This window comes from Oreochromis aureus, linkage group 1 (assembly GCF_013358895.1).
Source record: "Oreochromis aureus strain Israel breed Guangdong linkage group 1, ZZ_aureus, whole genome shotgun sequence".
NCBI classification, from domain to species: Eukaryota; Metazoa; Chordata; class Actinopteri; order Cichliformes; family Cichlidae; genus Oreochromis; species Oreochromis aureus.
The window spans coordinates 23,199,564-23,218,995 of NC_052942.1; the positions used below are offsets into that span (position 1 = coordinate 23,199,564).

General features: G+C 41.2%; 1 protein-coding gene across 6 annotated transcripts; it reads left to right on the plus strand.

Moving 5' to 3' along the window:
- The first annotated feature begins 5 nt into the window (after positions 1-5).
- LOC116334579 (zinc finger protein 821) lies at positions 6-18,314 on the plus strand. Of its 6 annotated transcripts, none has more exons than XM_031758012.2 (6): positions 6-171; positions 10,234-10,365; positions 10,508-10,626; positions 12,198-12,296; positions 12,828-12,994; positions 14,552-18,314. In XM_031758012.2, the coding sequence occupies exons 1-6, from the start codon at positions 156-158 to the stop codon at positions 15,516-15,518; spliced, it is 1,500 nt and encodes a 499-aa protein (XP_031613872.1). In that variant the 5' UTR covers positions 6-155; the 3' UTR covers positions 15,519-18,314. The 6 variants fall into 6 exon arrangements, with proteins under 6 accessions (XP_031613872.1, XP_031613873.1, XP_039466671.1 ...); XM_031758013.2 differs by having other exon boundaries at positions 6-130; XM_039610737.1 differs by lacking the exon at positions 6-171 and adding an exon at positions 1,889-2,690 and having other exon boundaries at positions 10,511-10,626.
- The last annotated feature ends 1,118 nt before the right edge of the window (positions 18,315-19,432 follow it).

Sequence of the window (19,432 nt, forward strand, 5' to 3'; positions counted from 1 at the left end):
AAGGGGTTCGCGAAAGAAGAGCTCAAGTTTATCATCAGCGTACAGTAACGTTAGCTGTACAGGAGGACTAAATCACAGTCTGTGCCCCTTACTCGAGACTCCTGCCTCATATGTTCACTGGACAACATGGGTAATAGTTGAATTATGTCTTCATTATGATGGGAGATGTAGGTAGGTGACTGTACTCAACCCTTTCTTATCATTTACTAATTGCTGTGTGGCTTGTTCGCTTCCATCGTTCTCACAGTAACTATAATGGGCTAACGTTAGGCTTGTTATCATTAGCCAGCTAGCTGATGTTATCCCGTTGTACTCACTGACTGGATATCTAAATAATTGTGCATAACGTGACGTGCTGTTTGCGTGTGAATGTGTGTCATCTGCCACTTGCCTTACAAAGGGGATTTCATGACCTGACGAGATTATTTTGTTGAGATGGCATATTTTCGCTTGAGCGTGCGGAAGAGTACATTTTCACCCGGTCAATGTGGTGCTGCGGTCAGTTTACTCGTGGCAGTCAGTGATGACGACTACATGCAATGTTATGACATTGACAGGCCAACGGTTTGTAGCGACATCTAGTGTTGACTGTAGGATATGCAGTTAGAGAGAGCGTTTATAATGAAATTACAAGTGTCATGATCAATTGTAGCACTACTTTTTCTTCCTATTATGGCTAGAGGGAGCACAAAAGTATCACAAACTGGGCGAGAGGCTCAGAAATTGTAAGGCTTTTGCAACAGAAAAATACCCTCAGCTTTGTCAGTGTCCAATCAGTGGATGTATGTCCTTGGAGTTTTATTATGAATATATTTGTTTATTCTAAAAAGTAAATGTTCATGTATTTTTTATTTATTTATTTGAATTAGGACTGTCACCTCACAGCAAGAAGGTTCTTGGTTCAAATTCAGTCTGGGCCTTTCTGGATGTACTTTATATGTTCTTTCCACATCTGTATGGGGGGTTCTCTCTCTGAAAACTCTTCACTTCCTCCCACAGGTCAAAGACATGCATGGAGTTAGATTCACTGGTGATCTTAAATTAGCTGCAAGCGGGAATATGAGTGTGAATAGTTGTCTCTATGGGTTAGCCCTGCGATAGATTGGCAGCTTGTCCATGGTATACCCTGACTCTATGACTGAGATAGGCTACAACTGCCCCCCTTCCCATCTCAAATTAGATAAGGAGTCAAGGAAAGTGAAGGACTGGATGATCATTTTATTTAGCCTATAAAAGTACCTTTTATCCTATAGGGTTATCTATACACTTCGGTGGTAAGCTTAAAAATATATCCCTGTTTATCTAAAAATGTCAAATTGAATGTATTTATTGCAAAAATTCTCCTATGGGTCCCTAGCACACTCCCTGGACTGTGGCTACCTGCGACTCAGAATTGGAAAGTGGAATAAAATGAATGAGTGTTAGTTATTTAGGTTGGCTTTTCCAATTTTTTTTAGCCTCAGTACTTTTTGAGAAATGTACTCAGATCTGTCATTAATCTTTATTTAAACCAGACGGTCTGACTGTGCCACAATACTTTTTCATCCATCTGACCAACCGCTCTCACATAATTTCATTGTGTAAAATAAAAGACTTATATTGTATGTTGTCAGTTTCTTCATTTGGCCATACAGCAGGAAAAAAGTTTACTTTGTCACTGTGACAGGATGCAGCTTTCTGTTGTATGTTGTGTTTGTACTCTTTGTCTAATGGCAACATTAACTCAAAAGTGTAACTGACTTATCAAATGTGTAAGTGCAAAATAATTGCTTGAACATTAATTTCCCATTTCTATTTAATAACAATATTCATAATACAAGAATATGATTAGAACAATTATTTAACCTAAGAATATTATTTGACACAGTAATCCCTCAAGGTCCTCACAGATTATGGGTTTGTTTTTATGTTTTATTTATTTATTTATTTTCGGTAGATTTCAGACGCGCGGGTGAGTTCTTATGCTAGTGTTTATTGGGGATGTGGTGTGCTGAGTGGTCCTTGGATGAATATTTATTAGTTATTAGTTGAGGTGTCATTGTCAGGTTATAGTTACGTACTTACAGAGCTTATAAAGTTAAATAGGAATCATTGCTTCGTCAAAACCGCCCACAGCAATTTACTTACTTACTTTAAATTGATATTTGAACATGGTCGGGGTTTTTTTTCTCCCACACGACCTGAATGCAGCATAGTATCTTTCACTTGAACTCCCCTGCGTCCCTACACATCCCACAATGCTGTTCGACGTTAGCTTCATTCCTTTTGCGTTTAGATATCAGCTGAGCTCGTGCTGCGCTGCAGTTGTGCGCGGGTGCCAGCGGATCGGGATCGGAGCAGCTCGGAGCTGCTCGGAGTCTCTCTGTCCGGGCTTGGACATCATCTTAACCCGATAATCGGCTGAAGAAGGGGCTTTTAAAAGAGACACACAAAAAAAGACCGCAAGAATGTGACTCTTAAATGTGCCCGATTTTTTTTATTTTTTTAATCTCCGAAAACGACCCAGTTTCTGATCTAAACGATTTGATTTTTTAATATTATTATTTTCTTCATCATCTGCTCCCTCTGTCCGGAACATACTTGGACCGTCCGGGGTTAGGATATTCTTCTTCTTTTTTTCAGTTTTTTTTTTACCGGTTTGGGCAGTAATATGTCCAGGCGAAAACAGACCAACCCCTTCAAAGTTAACTGTAGGTATTTCAGGTATTGTCTCTCTTACTATTTCACGAGTTTTAATGATGACACTTGCGCTATCCGTGTATACTTGGGTCGGTTGACATGATCACGCTGAATTACTACCAGCTACGAGGCTAGTATTGTGAGTTTTCTCTCTCTATATATCTCCGTGTGTGTGTGTGTGTGTTGCTTGTTTGTTTTATCTATATTTGTAGGATATAAACATTGTAACTAATGATATTTGTGTTGCCAGACAGCTTTTAAAGAACCACGATTTAGGGTCCCACAAAAGGCAGTTTGGGGTTCAAAAGTTTTTTATTTTTTGAGGTAGAGGTAGGTTTGGGTTAGCACTTTAATTGTGATGTTTAATGTGAGGGTAAGGGGTTAGGGAGTATTTTAACTCTATGAAGATCGTCCACAAAGATATGCATGTGTATCATCGTTTAAAAATGCAGTCCCAGGACACCTACTGTTGCAGGAACTACCACAGAATTAGTTTTGAGTAATTTGGCAGGTGCTTTTGTGCATGCATTGAGGTTTGGGTTTATTTATTTATATATTTATTTTAAATATTACAGTCCTGGTGACTTTTTCTTCATATTGAAGGCCAAAACCTTTTTGGAATGTGCCAAAATTTGTATGACTGGGAACAGGTTTTGCCAAAATAACAGATAAAGCCATGAAATGTGGCAGGTTTGTAGTTGACACCAAGCTGGTAGACTTGTGTGATCCAGCCCATGAGTACTCAGTAGCCCTATAACTAGAGACCATCTTGCAGTGGGATCACACCAGTTGTGACACATGCCAGTATACTGACATTTAGACTCATTAGTACTAGTATTCAGGACTCATGAGTTGGACCACACCCATCTTCTGACTTAACCGTTATTTCGCTGAAGAATACACATATGTAAAGTTTTATGTCAGCACCTCGCACAGCTTTTGTCACATTACTGCACTGGCAAAATTTGCCCACAGACAGATATACAAACAACTGTCAGCATATTCGAAATTCAGTTTGAGGTATCTCTATGGTACATTTTACCATGATGACGCACACAGAATCACAAGTAGAAACCAATAATAGCTACTCTATCATGCTTGGTAATAATGCAGTAATAACTACCATGCATACTTAATGCCAGCGTGTTGACGGGTGATGCAGCCACTTTGATCCAATCTTAGTGCGGTCCCACTTTTTTTTCTTTCTTTTTTTTCTTAGCCCTAATATTTTTGTTTTTAAGCATTTTTGTTTTTAACAATAACTGATTTAGGTCTAATTTGACCACAGTTATTATTTACAGGTATGTGAAAACAAAAGAAACAGGCATAAAATGGGCCATAAATACAGTGAGAGCAAACTCAGGTCAGATGCACTCAACAGACTAGAAAATCAATAGTGACCATCTTGCAAGGTTTTTCCAGCATAATTTTAGTGTTCACCACACCACAGAAAAACCACCCACACAGTGATAAAACTATTAGTCCATTTTTATGCAGGGTTAAATTTAGTCTTTAACCTGACTCGCTTTTTCATTTATCAGTTGTTTAAAAATAACTAAGATATGTAAGATACCCAATACTCTTGCCTTACCTGTATGTGGCATCATCCCCAAAAGGCCAATTTTGAGCCAGGAAAAACCTCGTCTGGTGATCAGAAGGCATTACTACACTTTAACGCAAATACTTAGTACTCGGGGAGCCGCACCACACACAATCTCAAACTCGGCTTCATTTAGATCTCATCTGTAAAGTTTTGTATCTGTGATTAGTACTGTTGTTGGCACTGTCTTTCACTTTAGTTCAATTTTATTTATACAGTGCCAAATCACAACAACAGGCTACCCACAGACAGACAAACACCTACCAAAGTACTCACGCACATACAGGCACACAAGCTTATAATAATGCAAGCTACACTATTGCAGCATGTAATGATAAATAACTGAATCTGTTACATAATATGTGAAAGAGCACACTCCTGGTACATTTTTAAAAAATAATTTAAGTAGCCGCTATCACTTGTTGGTGCTGATTACAGGATTAAAAATATTTTTTATAAATATCTCTCCTTTAAGGCCGATAAGCTTATATTCACTAGAAATGTTGTGTGAAAGAATCTTTCAGTTAATTATCAAGGCTTGTGGCTAACCATGTTTCTGGGTTCAGTTTTGAGATGTTATTTTTGTCAGTTTTCTGCTCATTTAAAAAAAAGTATGAGGCATTTTTAAAAAACAAAACAAAACCTATGACTAAACCATGAACAGAAGGGACAGAGGTTTCAGCTTGTACAAACAGTAGCTATGTGTGCACTTGATTCAGTTTTCTCTGACAGCTCAGATTTAGGACAAGATTGCAGGAGAGCATTACTGAGCACACAAGCAGCAAGACTTCCCTTGCGTTGTATGCAAGAGTGTTTCTGTTATTTCCCTCTTTCTCCTTCCTTTATTGAGTGATACATCTAATATTTTTCTGCTACACTAGCTCTTTTCATGCTTACTTTCTAATTCTATTCAACATCTTAGTTTCCTATCCCAAACAGTAATTTAAGATTTTAATTAAGATTTTCTTTTAATGGTAAGCAATCATCTGAATAAACAAACATCTGGTTTCTGTTGTTTATTTGTGATGGTTTGCTGCTCATCTGTTTGATATTTTAGCTAAATAAAAATTTCTTCCATTTAAAGAAGGGACCTTGGGCTTACTGGTCGCTTACAGTGTAATGCATGCTGACAGTAAGGATTGCTGACATTTATTGACCAAATTCTATTTTAAAATAGTGTCATATTTTTATAAAGCAAAGATAAATTTATTGAAGCAGATCTCAGGAGCTCTTGGGAGACCCTCTAATGTAGATATTTTGTTGGTGACTCATCTTCTACCAGGATGCTCCTGTCAGTGCTTAGCCTGCTGACCTCTTATCTTAAGCTAGTTTTTCTCCACTGAAGGGGATTGCCCAGTGTAATCTACTGAAGAATGCTGCAACCCTCCTTTCTAAAGATAGTTTGTTCAAACTGCTGGAGAAATACATCTCACACTTGCTGCAGACCGCAGTCATCCCTGTGAGCTAATGAGCTCATTTGTTGCTCTGAAACACCTTTGAGAGTGAGCGAAAGGCCTCAGGAGGCCCCGAGACTGTTGTATAATATCTTTTTTTTTAATTTTTACCCAGATCCATGACACGAGAGTGTGAGTGTGAGTGCAGAAGGACACCTTTTGTACACCAACTTTCATTCTTCCTCACCATGATTTGTTTTACCTGTCTTTTCTTGTGAGGTATGAATTGCATTCAAAGAGCTGTCCCCTTTGAGTGGGTCAGACCAGACAGACTGACAGACCAGACAGGCAGGGAGACAGTCTGACAGGCAGGCGGGCTGACACACATGCACATGCTCACACACGCAAAAATGCACACACTCAGTAGTACGCACGCACGCACGCACACACACACACACACACACACACACACACACACACACACACACACACACACACACACAGGGAATTCCAGACAATGATACAACAGCGGTGTTTGTCTAGCTGTTAAGTTTGATGTACAACAATACACAAGAAAAAGTGCATTACATAAAAAGTATTTTGTTCTGAGGTGGTGGTGCATACCCTTGTGGTGTCAAGTGAATGCCTGTCAAGGAAGTACAGTATATTTGTGTAACGGTATATGTGAGGCTTTGGTTTCATCATTTTTCTGTACCTAAATGTAGAAGTTCTGAAAACCTTTATTAGTATTAATTATAACAAATAAGGTGTTATTTCAGAATATTTCACATTATATATGTATTGTTGATCCAACTATGAAATTGAGTTCTCGGGTGGGGGGGCTGTTATGAATCCAGCTTTGAGTCTCGTGTGGCTACAAGGTGTTTGTTAGTCTTGTAGCTGAATCAAAATCCTAATCTAAACATGGAGCGATCACTTTTTGTTGTGTTAGTCAGGAGCAAACTAAGTTGTGAACATTTTTTGTTAAGAAAAGTGTTTAATCACTCCATCTCCATCCGTTTTCTGCAATATTAGGTCAGTGGTTATTCGGGGTGAGAACTGATCAGATATCTGGCCCACCGTCCGTGTTCTCCTGAAAGTCTGTGGACGTAAGACGGGGGGGCCCCAGTACTTCCTGCAGATTCAGACAGTGTTGTGTGTCTGCATGTGTGCGTTTTTGGAGGGGATGGCTGCTGAAAAGGAGAAGGAGGGGCCTTTGAATTCAACAGGACCCCCATTGCTCTGTGTTTGAGTAGAGTTTTGGCATTCTGTCTTTTGTCTGTTTTGTTTTGCGCGCTACCCCTCCGTCACCCTACCACCCCCGGCCTCCCCCCCCCTACCAGCCCTCTCCCTCTTGTGTGTGTCTCTTGGCTGATGAGTTTGTCTCTTTGTCTGGATTCAGTCAGACACTGCGTCACCTCCTGCCTACAGACACACAGACTCAGAGATAACATCGCAGTGCTAGAGACTGAGGGAGCGAGGAGGGTGGGTAGTGGTGATGGTGGCGGCGGGGGGGAGCAAGGAGAGACAGATGTACAGACAGAACCGTAGCGTTGGGGGGATGGGTATCTCTCACACATCAATCATTGGCTATGCGCCGAGAAGCCAGCCTGTTGTAGTAGTTCACAGTTCAATACTCGGACCCACTCTAACGAATGCTTGGATTTCTGTGGGAAAAGTGCCCAAACTGTGTTCACATACCAACTTCTCACAAGTAGCCAAATGACTAGCTTTAAGATTATACTTCTGTCTTGCTCACGCACACACACACAATAAAAGAGAAAGTGTGTGTCTGTGCACCGTGCACAGTACCTCAGGATTGTGATGAATGCTGTAATTACTTCTGCCAGTCTCAGGTAACTGAAGTCAGGATCTCTCTCTCCCATCTTCTGATCTGTGTAAATGGAGAGGGAGCACACAAGGGAAGAAAATTGGATTTTAAGCTATCATTAATTTTCGCTATCTCAAGTGGTGATGTTCCTATGTGTGAATGCCAGAGGAGTTTTCACCAAGACTGCATCCAAAGGAGCAGTGCTGGCAGTTGAATGAACGTTTGCGGAGTCCAGTGTAATAAGAAGAAAAGTGAAGGGATTGCATCGCATCCTGCAGCCAAAAAGAGCCGCTGTGTACAATAAAGTGTGGCATCGCGGCAAGTGAAATGAGCTACATATGGGCTGTCATGGTGCAAAGCTTTATCCTCCCCCTCAGAGCTGATGGTAAAGATATAGAAGTAGTCAGAGCTCCATATATAAGCAGGGAGGACAGAGGGCGAGCCAGGCTGTTCAGTGTGTGGGTGGTACTGAAGGAGAGAGAGAGAAATGGAGCAGCTAGGCAGTTAGCTGGAGGATAACAGTGCAGGCTGCTACCCCCGTGGGACTGCAGCATGGCTGTCGGAACAGCTAGCATGTATCTGTGAGTGTATATGTGTGTAAAAAAAGTGGGGGTTGGGATGCAAGTGAAGTAAATGTGCGTGCATATATGCAACTGGGCTTGTCTCGCTGCTTTTGTATGAATCCCAATCCTTGTTGTATGGGTCATATAAAACCAGATGAATCTGCTAAGAAGTTCTCCTCAAGCTGATCGCACCCCCAGAGTGTTAAGAAAAAGGTAGAATGGTTTCAATCATTTACTCTCTGGGACAGCTTTCTATCTGTTTTGCTCTGATTATAGGTTTTTGTTTTCATTAGCGTGTTATAGTTCTGCAATAATCTCAAGATTTTTTGCATTTTTATTGGATGGTGTGATCCACATTTATTAAGTATGATCAAACCATGGACCTTCAGCTATAGGTGAAACCACTTCTATTAAAAGATTTATACCTTCTTGTGATACACTACAGAAGCAGATGCTGTAACGAAGTTGCTATGGAGATAAAGCTTTCATATGCCAGGTACAATGTATGGGTAGAGACAGTTGCTCAGAATTGTTTTCTTTTTGTGCCCAAGGCAGGACAAAATGTCAAGGTATACCTATAAAAGAAGCCCCATTTGGAATATCATCAGTTCTTCTGATTGTGCAGTCAGATGAAGGTATTTTTGAGCAAAATGCCTTCAGTTCTTATTGTGCTTTACTATAGGCTGCACTAAACTCCACTATAATCTGATTTGGAGAAATTGTGGATTTCTTTTTATCAGATTCTGTCATACACAATCCAACAGGCAGTCTTGTTGTCTCTGGTTCTGATCCAGCATCTGCTGAAGTGGAGACAATTTCTCTCTGAAGGTATGTCAGGATTTCAGGTGCCTCTTTAGCTTCCTTGGCACCTTGTTGGCATTTTTAACTCCTCCCAACAACAGCTACAGTCAGGCTGAAGGCCAGTGACTGTCAGTCATGGGTTTTTAATATTTAACTGCACAAAAAGTATACCCGCAGTATTATCAAGGCACACTATTATGGCCCAAGATTTCGAGGCATAGAACCAGATGGTAGTAGTTGTCCTCTGTACAAGATTAATGTTCTATCAACGTCCAGGATATGTTAGGGACACGTCCTCATTTGTGTTTCTCAGCATCTTCAGGTGTTGTGGCTTTGTGCTCACAATACACCCTGTACCGGGGCAGGTCCACCACAGGCTGATCAGATCTGGGTGTGTGTCCCTAACATCTTGGGGCACAGCTGGGGTCTTTCCTCCTCATCCACAGCCAGTGACTGCAGCGCTAAGCAATCCCTGGAATCACCTTGAAGGTGGTGCATAGGGTTTGGCTGTGCATCTCCAAGTGTTTAATAAGTTGAACTATGGAATGCTAAACTGTTGCTATCCAGGCTCAATGCTCTGCATCCGATTTCAGCTGAGTGTATCACAGCTTTTTCCCATGGTACTTTTAGTTCTATAAAGTAGACAATACGGAGAGTGGTGGACCAAAGTACCAGATCTGGTCTTTGGGCAGAAACAACTATTTCTGATGGTATTATAAGCTGTTGACCTGTATCAAAGAACATTTTCTATAGAAGTCTGTTCCTGGTCAGTGATGGAAGGTATTTTTGTCATTGTTCTTGGAGTGGCAGTGGTGCTGCTCTTTTGGCCTTGATAGACAGAGATATTAGCACTTGGTTGTGTCTCTAAGTATACCTGCCTTGACAAAGGCTCACTTTGATTGAAGTCATGATGTGCCTGAGTGCGTTTCCAGTTGATTGTCCCTTTATTCAATGTTTCCCACTTCATCCACTTTTGCTGTTGGGCTTCTAAGATTAGCAAATCTTGCAGCCGCCCCCCGCCACTGGAGTTCCAAAACTACCAGCTTTCACAATTTTTCTTTGTTCCACAAGGGTCTATCTGGAAACAGGCCCAGCCCTACTGAACGTAGCTCACAGTCTTAGCAGGATGGAGTGCTGATTTAGCCTGTAGTACAGTTTCTGTTGGTGTCCATTTCCAACCTGTTGTTAATACTGGCGTGACGGGTCTTATGATTGTGTCTCAAGACTATGAGAAGGTCAATTCCAGTCTTGTCGTGAAGCCTAGTTTGAAAGAGCTTGTTGGCTTTTTCTGCATGTACCACAAGTGAGAAAGTCAACTTTTCGAGAATCTTACCGACTGCCCTTCTACTGTCTTTCTATCTCCAGGGCCGTTCCACACTTCAACCATCACAGGACTCCAGCACACTATTAACATGGATGGCAGAGACGAATTCACAGAGGACAGTGAATGCTGCAGCAACAACTCCCAGGAAGTCCAAGGGCAGGATAGCTTCTCAGGTACAGGATGGAGGGAAGGGGTCAGGGAAGGACTGTTGGACTCTGTAGGAATGCCCTTGGAATGAGGGGTGTTAGTGAGAATAAGCCCTGCCCTGTGTTTTGTTGTCTGTCCGTATTGATAGGGCTGTGTTTGCCTCCATAGAAGACAGCGATAGTGACCCTGAAAACCACGGCGAAGACTCGTCCTCCAACACCTCTGCTGACGACCACATGACCACCAAGAGAACGCAGTGCCTCCTACAAGGAGCAGGAGTCAAAGAGGTGAGAGGGCTGCTAATTTAGACACATTCATTCTAGTGTTTGTTATGATGGTGCTTTGAATAGCAATAATCTTTATTTCATTCTAACAAATACAAAAAGGAACGCGCACAAAGGTTGTGGTAAGGTTCTCATAACTGGAAAAAGATTTTATTTATTTCTCACTGTGTACTTCTTTGAAAACAACTTCTTGGCACATCATCAGTTAGTTTGAACACAACTTATACATTACACTAGAAGCAACCATACTGGTAATGTTGTGGTGTGAAATAAACACACAAACAAAACACGACAGAGATTTAAAAAAAAAAATGAAGACAAGTATCTGCCCTGCATCTGTTTGATTATGAAATATGTGGTTTATAAACGAGTTGGTAGGCGTGGGAAGACTTTATCAACTCTCATCCATCAGCCGTGCATGAAAAACAAGTCAATGTGAACCGTAATTTGCATCTAGATGCCCACCCTGTCATCTGCTCCAGTTTTATTATGTTTAATTAGGTTCATGCATCTGTGAATTTAAAGCTAATGTGCTGTGCTAGAGAATATTGCAGATATTTCTCCTGAGGTAACCGGAAAAGGAAGTACTGATATTTGACATTTTTAGAGTTTTTCTTCCTCACCAAAATCTTTCTATTGTATGAAAAATAACAATTAACGTAATAATGCCAACTTTTGACATTTTTGTTTTACTACTTTGAAAATATAAAAGCGAAACTGATAAATAATCAGTTAAAAGACATCACTACTATAGTAAAAGTGGAGAAAAAAAGTAGTGGGCTACCTACTCAGTACACCTACAAGAGCCATGGAAACCCATGCAGTTACTGAGTCAGCAGAGCGTTGGTGACTTTTATGCACTGCTCTGCAACTTTACATGATCTGCCACATTCACAGATGAGTTGCTGTGGTTCCTAAAAGCTTCCACTTTGCAATAATATCGCTTACAGCTGATCGTGACTGTTTGTGAGGGAAGAAATTTCATGAACTGACTTGTCCGTGCAACGCTGGCGTCATTTTACAGCAACACGCATGAATTCAGAGAGCAAACCATTCTTTCACAAATGTTTGTAAAGGCAGACCATATGGCTGTTTGATTTTATAGACCTGTGCAATGGTTCGAGAACACCTGGATTCAAAGATGAAGAGGTCTGGCCCAATATTTTTATTCAAAAGTGCCCTTTGAGTTATTAGACACCCCCAGGTTCAGCCAATATGTTTTCTGCCTGCACCTTCTGTTTGAAAATGTTCTGTGAGTCACATCTGTCTCAGCACACAGTGTGATGTCACCGTCAGTGAGTCACCGGGACTTGTGTGAATTTTGCTCAGTCATACACTCAACGCATCTTCATCCACTTGTGAAAATGCTTCAGACCAAAACAAGGCCCGTTTTAGTGCGGTGCTTACGTTTTAACTGCCATCATACAAATTGGAAATTTTAACTTAATAAATAACTCAGAATTCAGATTTGTGATTTACTACTGTAAAATGTTTTGATGTAGGTGTAAAATCATTTGAATGTAGTGTTAGATGTGCTTCTGAAATGAGTTTAAATGGTTCTTGACTTTCCTCAGGAGAGCGAGGAAGGGGGAGAGCACAGCAACAACTTTGTTTGTCCTCTCTGCACGCTGGATTTCAGCAGCCCAGAGAAGCTCATCTCCCATGTCTACCAGGTGAGAATAACATTGTCTCACCTTCCCCGATCTAGTACAGAACCAAAAAAAGAAGTGCAACTTTCAAAACCGTGTGGCAGCAGCCTATCTGCTCTGCAATCTGTCTACTTTGTCATGTAGCTGGATAGTTTTCTTTTTATGGATTGTGGGAATAGTGCCACGAGCATTAACTGTAATTGTTATTGCCGTAATAAATTTGGTTTAGAGTGGTCTCCCAGCCTTTTTCTTATGTAAACTTTGTATAAACTCTGTATGCTGTTTGCATTTATACTACCATGCATAACAACCACAGCATCAGTTATAACTGTAGTTGTTGCAGTCATGAATTTAAATATTATAATTTTACTTTTCAAGTTCATAATATTTTTAATTTATGTTTCCTTTGTTATTTTTTCTTTTGCAAACATTGTTTGTTTTTTGGGGGGTTTTTTGGTAATCCTTTTCTAAATTCTGAGAATCGCCTGCAATAAAAAGTTATCATATCTTTTAAGTTTGCTGCTTTTCTCATCTCTGTTTGCTGTCTTGTAACAGCACACGACTATGATGAGCAACACCAAGAGCTATGTGTGCCCAGTGTGTGGGCGAGCCCTGAGTTCGCCCGGCTCACTTGGACGGCATCTTCTCATCCACTCCGAGGACCGCCTCTCCAACTGCGCTGTCTGTGGTGCACGCTTCACAGACACCAACAACTTTAACAGGTTCAGCTCATCTCTGCTGTAGCTCTCATCTCAGGTCTTAAATGCAGATTGAATATAGATGTTGTGATATAATTATACTAACAGGGCCCTGAAGTTTCTGTGTTTATTTAGTGCTTATTATTTAATTATTTGATTTATCTTAAAAATTTTAAAACAATATCTCATAATTGGTCCCTTTATGACAAGGTGAGAAGACACCACTGATTCAGAAGGATGAGCTATTTAAAATGAGGCCTTTTAATTTCTCTAGTATCTAAAAATTGATTCTGGCAGGAGTGTGATGTAGAAACAAAAAACTGCATGGTACAAAAGAAAAGGCAAACCTTTTCTTTTGTCGAACCTTTGAAAATATAAATTGAGTAAAAAGAAGTCACATTTTCTCTTTAATCCATTATAATAGAATGAGAAAGAGCAATGGTTTTCCAAGTGTGGGATTAGACAGAATGCAGAGCATGAGGGATGAATAAAATTAGTACTGCAATGACAGATTTAATGGAAATAAACTTGCGTGTTGCTTAGCAACTACCATTACATTTCTAATTTAAACAGCACTGACAAGGTCAGGACGCATAGTAGAAGGAGAAGCAGTGTGAAGTGATAAAAAGCAGAGAAGAGAAAAGTCATGAAGCATTACAGTTGGCAGAAGCATTTGCTGCTAAGTTTAGAAAAATAAAACATAAATACTTGTTATTCTAAAGAGAGACAAATAAAGGCGTATCTTAGATGTACGTGGAAAAGCTGTTTCATGTTGTTCCAGCCAGCTACAATAAAGTAACATAACCAGCATCTGGCACACAGTGTCATCTGAACAGTCACCTCCTCTGAGGCTGTTAACAGCCTGTTAAGCTTCTCTCCAGAGAGCTAGCCAGAGTTCATTCGACACATGGCCCTTATTCATCTCTGAAGCAAAAAAGTTTGGGAAACGACTAACACGGAATGAGTCATCTTTTCCCATTTCAGCAAAGTGGTTTCAAGTCATGTCAATCATTGCAGCTTGACAGAAGCTAAATTTTACTGTTGCCTAAAAATATGTGACCATACGGGCCAGGCTAACAAAAATTCAAGGCAAAAACAATGCCTGTCAGTCTGATGTATGAAGCCTTTGTTGCAGGCTGGTGGAAAAAATCCCTGTGGGGTGAAATCTCGGATTTCAGACTGCTCTGAACACTTGGTTTCAGATAGTTTCGTTTTTTTTTCTCCTGCTCTTGTCTCTGTGTAACGTAAGCGAAGAGTATATCACAGATATCGTGATCTCAGGCACACTTTGGCTGTGTGCACAGAAACCCCACCTAGCTGTTCAAAACTCAGAAGAAAGTTAGTTTATAGGGATGGCGAGAGAGCTAAAAGCATTTTACTGAGACGCAGTATAAAATGAATACGTTTATTTTTAACAGGAAACAAATCTAGTCTAGGAGACCTCAAGTGAAAGGTTCTATGATCCCTACATTAACGATTTAGACAGGAGCAAGCCTTCTATCAGGGATCTAATGCTTCCCTGGAAGAGTCCAGACCATTAAAACAAAAGGATGTTTACCTGATTCATGTATCCTGTCGTAGGGAGAAGCTTAAAGAAGTCCTCGACACAACTAGGATGGATTTGACTGGGGGAAGGGACGCCTGTTCCATGTCCCAGTCCCTCTCGAGCAGCCCCATGAGCAGCCCGGGTCCCTGCACTGACTCGTGCCATGGACCGGGCCCCAGTCCCAGTTCGTGTCAGGGTCCTTGCCCATGCCAAGCAGCTAACCCCAATCCCAACCTATGTCAAGCCCAACGTTCCTGCCAGGAACAGGGCCACATCTCAAGCCAGTGTCAAGGCCCTAGACCATGTCATGGCCCTGGGCCAGGATCAGGACCGTGCACGGACCAGGGACCCGCATTTCCCTCACTGCCCGATAGTCTCCTCTCTGAAGGGCCATCCCTCGCCTCAATCCCTGATGCACTCAACTCCTCCTCTTCAGGCCTTCCTCCTATCCCTGACATCCTGAGCCCTATGCCAGTGTATCCTGCCGGAGTGCTGCTGGTGTGCAACAGCTGCGTGGCTTATCAGCAGCTAGTGGCGTCCCAGTCACCGATGCGAAAATGGGCTCTGCGTCGGAAGAACGAGCCGTTGGAGGCCCGACTGCAGCGTCTGGAGCGTGAGCGCACGGCAAAGAAGAACAAGCGGGCGTGTGAGACGGAAGAGGAGAGGGAGCTGAGGCGGCTGCGGGACCGCGAGGCCAAGCGCATGCAGAGGATGCAGGAAACGGAGGAGCAGCGGGCACGCAGGCTGCAGAGGGACAGGGAGGCCATGCGATTAAAGAGGGCCAACGAGACACCAGAGAAGAGGCAGGCCAGGCTGATCCGCGAGAGGGAGGCAAAGAGGATCAAGCGACGGCTGGAGAAGATTGACCCTGCTCTGAGGACACAGATAGAGCACGATCCTGCCGCCATGGCTGCACTCACAGCAGACATGAGTCTCTTCCAGTTTCCCTGCCCTATGCCCGTCCCCTCCATTGATAATGGTCTATTCATGAAGCTGCCCTAATGGGTCCAGGCCAGTCGGGTGAGGGCAGAAACCAGTTGGCTTCTCGCAGCATCATTAACCTCTGCACTGCGCCATCAGGCTGCCTTGGTCACAGAGAACCATTCCTAGCTGGTTTCCTCCCAGCTCGATGTGCGTCGAACAGCTTCGCACACAAGCTGCTTTGTTAAATACAACAAAAACTTCTTCAACGTCTTTTTTTTAAACAGCCTAGAAAACCTTGGGAACAGGGATGAGAATGTTTCTTATTGTATGGATGATGATGACATAAGAGCATGTTGTAAAGAGATTTTATCTGTTGCGTCAGTGGACTAGCAGATTTAACACAGTTCATACTCATAGGAGCAGTTACACTTCCTTTGAGGGGACAAAAAAAAGAATCATTTGCACATGGACCTTCAATGACAGGAGAAGGGACTTTGTAGCCACAGTCCCCTCTCCTTTCTGGTCCACTCCGCCAGCCCAGTGACTCTGATTTCCAGGTAGCTACACCTCTCTCTTCAAGCTGCTACCGTGGGTCCCTGGGAAGTTCGTGTTCAGTCAAACTACTACCTCAGCTGGCGCCGTGGTCGCGCCCTCTGTCCTGTGGCTTACTGCGTTCCAACTCCAAGCTTCCAAAGCTCTATATGTACTGTACACTACTACCGAGGATGCAGGTCATTTTTGTTTTTTCTTTAAATTGTTATGTTTGTATTTATCATTCAGGCACTTTAATAGGACACACACATTCACAAGTGATTTTAAAAACAAGCAGCGTTATGGATTCTGACATAAAGTTTGAATGAATGTCCTATTGAACGTGTCCAATGTTGAGCTACATTCCTCTCATCTCATGCAGTCCACCTTTTTACATTCTCTTTGCCAAGATGCGACTCTCGCGTCTTTACACTCCGAACATTTTTGCCAGTGTCATTTATATTTTGACTTTCTGTTACAGAGGTTTTCTCTGGTTCTTAAAAAAAAAAAAAAAAGTAAATTCATTAAGTCTGTGCTGCTGTTATTGTACTGTAAAATACATTAGTTACCTCTTATATGTTTGGGGTCATTGCATTGAGGAATATTCTATTAAAATGTTCCTGTAAGTGGTTGCAAAGAAACAGTACACAACACGTTACCCGTTGACCTCAGAATTTGTCGCATTACTTGAATTCTGCCCTAAAAGATGCATTTGTTTTCCTCATGAGCGCGTTCCGACACGGAGGTGAGTTTTTACCGTCATACGGGGAATCGTACATAGATAATGCAACCTCTGCTTTGTGCAATTTGTGTAGCATCCACACGCTTTGTAAGGCTGCAGTACCTTCAAGATGTGTAAACAGTACCACTTAAATTATGTTTTATATCTGCAAGTCACTTTTATGGAGTCACATGACAAGTGGAAATTGTTCTAAACACTTTTTTTTTGTTTGTTTCCTTCATCTGTTACTGAGCACTGGGGCTAACTTCACGGCACATACAGCCCATACCAGGAGATTCATTAACCTCATTCCAGCACATATTTATGCAATATGATGTGAATATATATATATATCTCTATTTTTTTTTTCTTGTGAAAGTGTTTTGGGGTGTTTTGTTGGTATACAAAATGTTAAAATTAGAGGCCATGGTTGGATAACCCTTGTTTAATTTCCTGCCTGTTACCTCCACTTCTTCTTGTCTTTGCTTATCCAGATGCAGACATTTTACAGTGTCAAATGAGCAGTTTCAGAAGTACTCTTTAAAGAAGAACGAGCAGCGGTTCTGTTTGAGTCACTCCTAGACGAGCCGCAACCCACCTGGCTGTTAGTTCCAGCAGGTTCAATGAAGAGAAAACAAAAAAGGAAGACAAAAAATTAAAGGGAGTTTTGGTTTTATCCTCAGAGGCTTTTTCTAGGAGTGCATCAAACCTCTATGCAACAGATGTTATTTATTAAAGGAAATTAATTCACTTTTCACTGAAACTATGCAGAATGCGACCTCAATTTTAAACGGACTTCAAAGCAAACAGTTCAGCTACTCAGGCAGTTTAACTCAGAGGGCTCAGAGCCTGGATACGGCACCCCAGTCCATAAGAATCATTTTTAGACCTGTCATGCAAACAGAACAGTTTTAGGCAGTTTTGGGACTTTTAGTAGAGACACTTTTGTCTTTTTTTGAGAGATGTTTTCTCTTCCTAGTTCAGCACAAAAAGCAACAGGGTCTCACTGCCATCCTTCTCATTATACACTCTACCAAGGGCAGATCAGTGTTGTCAACAAAGGCTTCAGGTGTCGTCTCTTTCTCTCAGAATATGAATACTGGGTATTCTCAGAGGTTGCTCTTTTAAATTGCTGTGACCCTGTTTGTCCTACAGCGCGGTGATGGCGCAGAAAACTTCACTTACTAGTTGAAAGGAAGTTCTGTGGACTCTGACGCGGCGCTGTTCTTTGGCAGCAGCGCTCTCTCAGTGTGGATTAGGTAAAAACACTGCATGTCGTGAAACTGCACTTGTCATAGAATGGTTCAAAATGAGCTTGTGTTCTACTGTTTGTTTATGCCTGCCTGTTTTTTACAGTTTAATCGAAAAATGTTTCAAGATGTTGGCCTTTCTATATTCTATCAGGATTTTCTCTCAATGTCCATGTTTACAAAAGAAGTCTTTCTGATCAAGGCCAAATGAATGAGCTAAACTGCTAATGACAACATGCTAGTTGTGATATCAATGCATTCTGACTGGATGGCACTTTGGGGGACGCCATCCTCTGTTACTGGATTAACAGATGTACAGACCGTGACCGTGACGAAACCTGGATAAGAATGTGGAAATAAACATTGAATTTATTATAATGTTGGTTTGCAGCATTGTTTACATTTTTGCACTCTGGTTTTTTTTTTCCTACAAAGCATCGCATCAGATCAGTTGTGTTGTTTCCACACCTCAAGCCCCTGCAGCCCATTGTCTTCATTAATCATTAACAAGGGGAAGCATTTAATGTTAAAGAATCAAACTAAAGTAAAAGCACAATCTCACCTGCAAATTGTGTTTATACATGAATCATTAGTTCAACTTAAACTCGCAGCATTACCATGAATGACCAGCATTACTGGTCATTCATTCTTTTAGCTGAAGTGGCTTTGTCCTTCCAGGAGAACCTGACCCCTATTTTGAGATACACTGGGTTAATTGGCAATTCTAAATTGGCTGTAAGTGCTAATAGTTGTCAGTCTGTCTGACACTAGGCCTGTGAAGGATGGGTGATCTTTCCAGGTTTTACTCTTCTTCTTGCCTTGTGTCAGCTGGGATGGACGAAGAGACCAACCCTGGCTGGAAAAATGAAAATTGTTTACATGGATATTCAGGCAGCTGCTTTTCACATATATCCTAAAGTCCAGAGAGGGTGTTATAACTCAAGCCATATATGTGTGTGTGTGTGTGTGTGTGTGTGTGTGTGTGTGCCCAATGAAACTCTTAAAATTATAAAATGAGTGTGTCTCCGGGAGAGCTGAAAGAGCATAATTCAAGTGAATTGAAATAACAAAATGTTGTTTCTTAAGAAGCAAAAGGCAACATTTGTTATGATTTTTAAGCTCCTTTTTGAATAAAAATAGTGAATTATAAAAATAAAAGAAACAATATAGGTAAGAGAGTTATTTTAAAACAGTATTCCCGTATAAAACAGGTTATTTTTTTATTTGGAACATGTAATTTTTTTTTTTTTAAACTAAATACACTGCAAATAGATAAAGTAAAAGTCATTTTCTTGCTAAAACAGCTTTGTCAGTGGATGGTTAAAGTTTGAAGTATGGCTGAAATCTGCTGAGTAGGATTATGGAAGCATCTTAATTGTACGGACAAAGTATTTGATAAATGACTCTTTTTGAGTTTTTGAGAGTTTTTAAAACATTAAATTACAAAAAAACCCTTTTTATTATAATAGCAATTATTTCATGGTTCATGC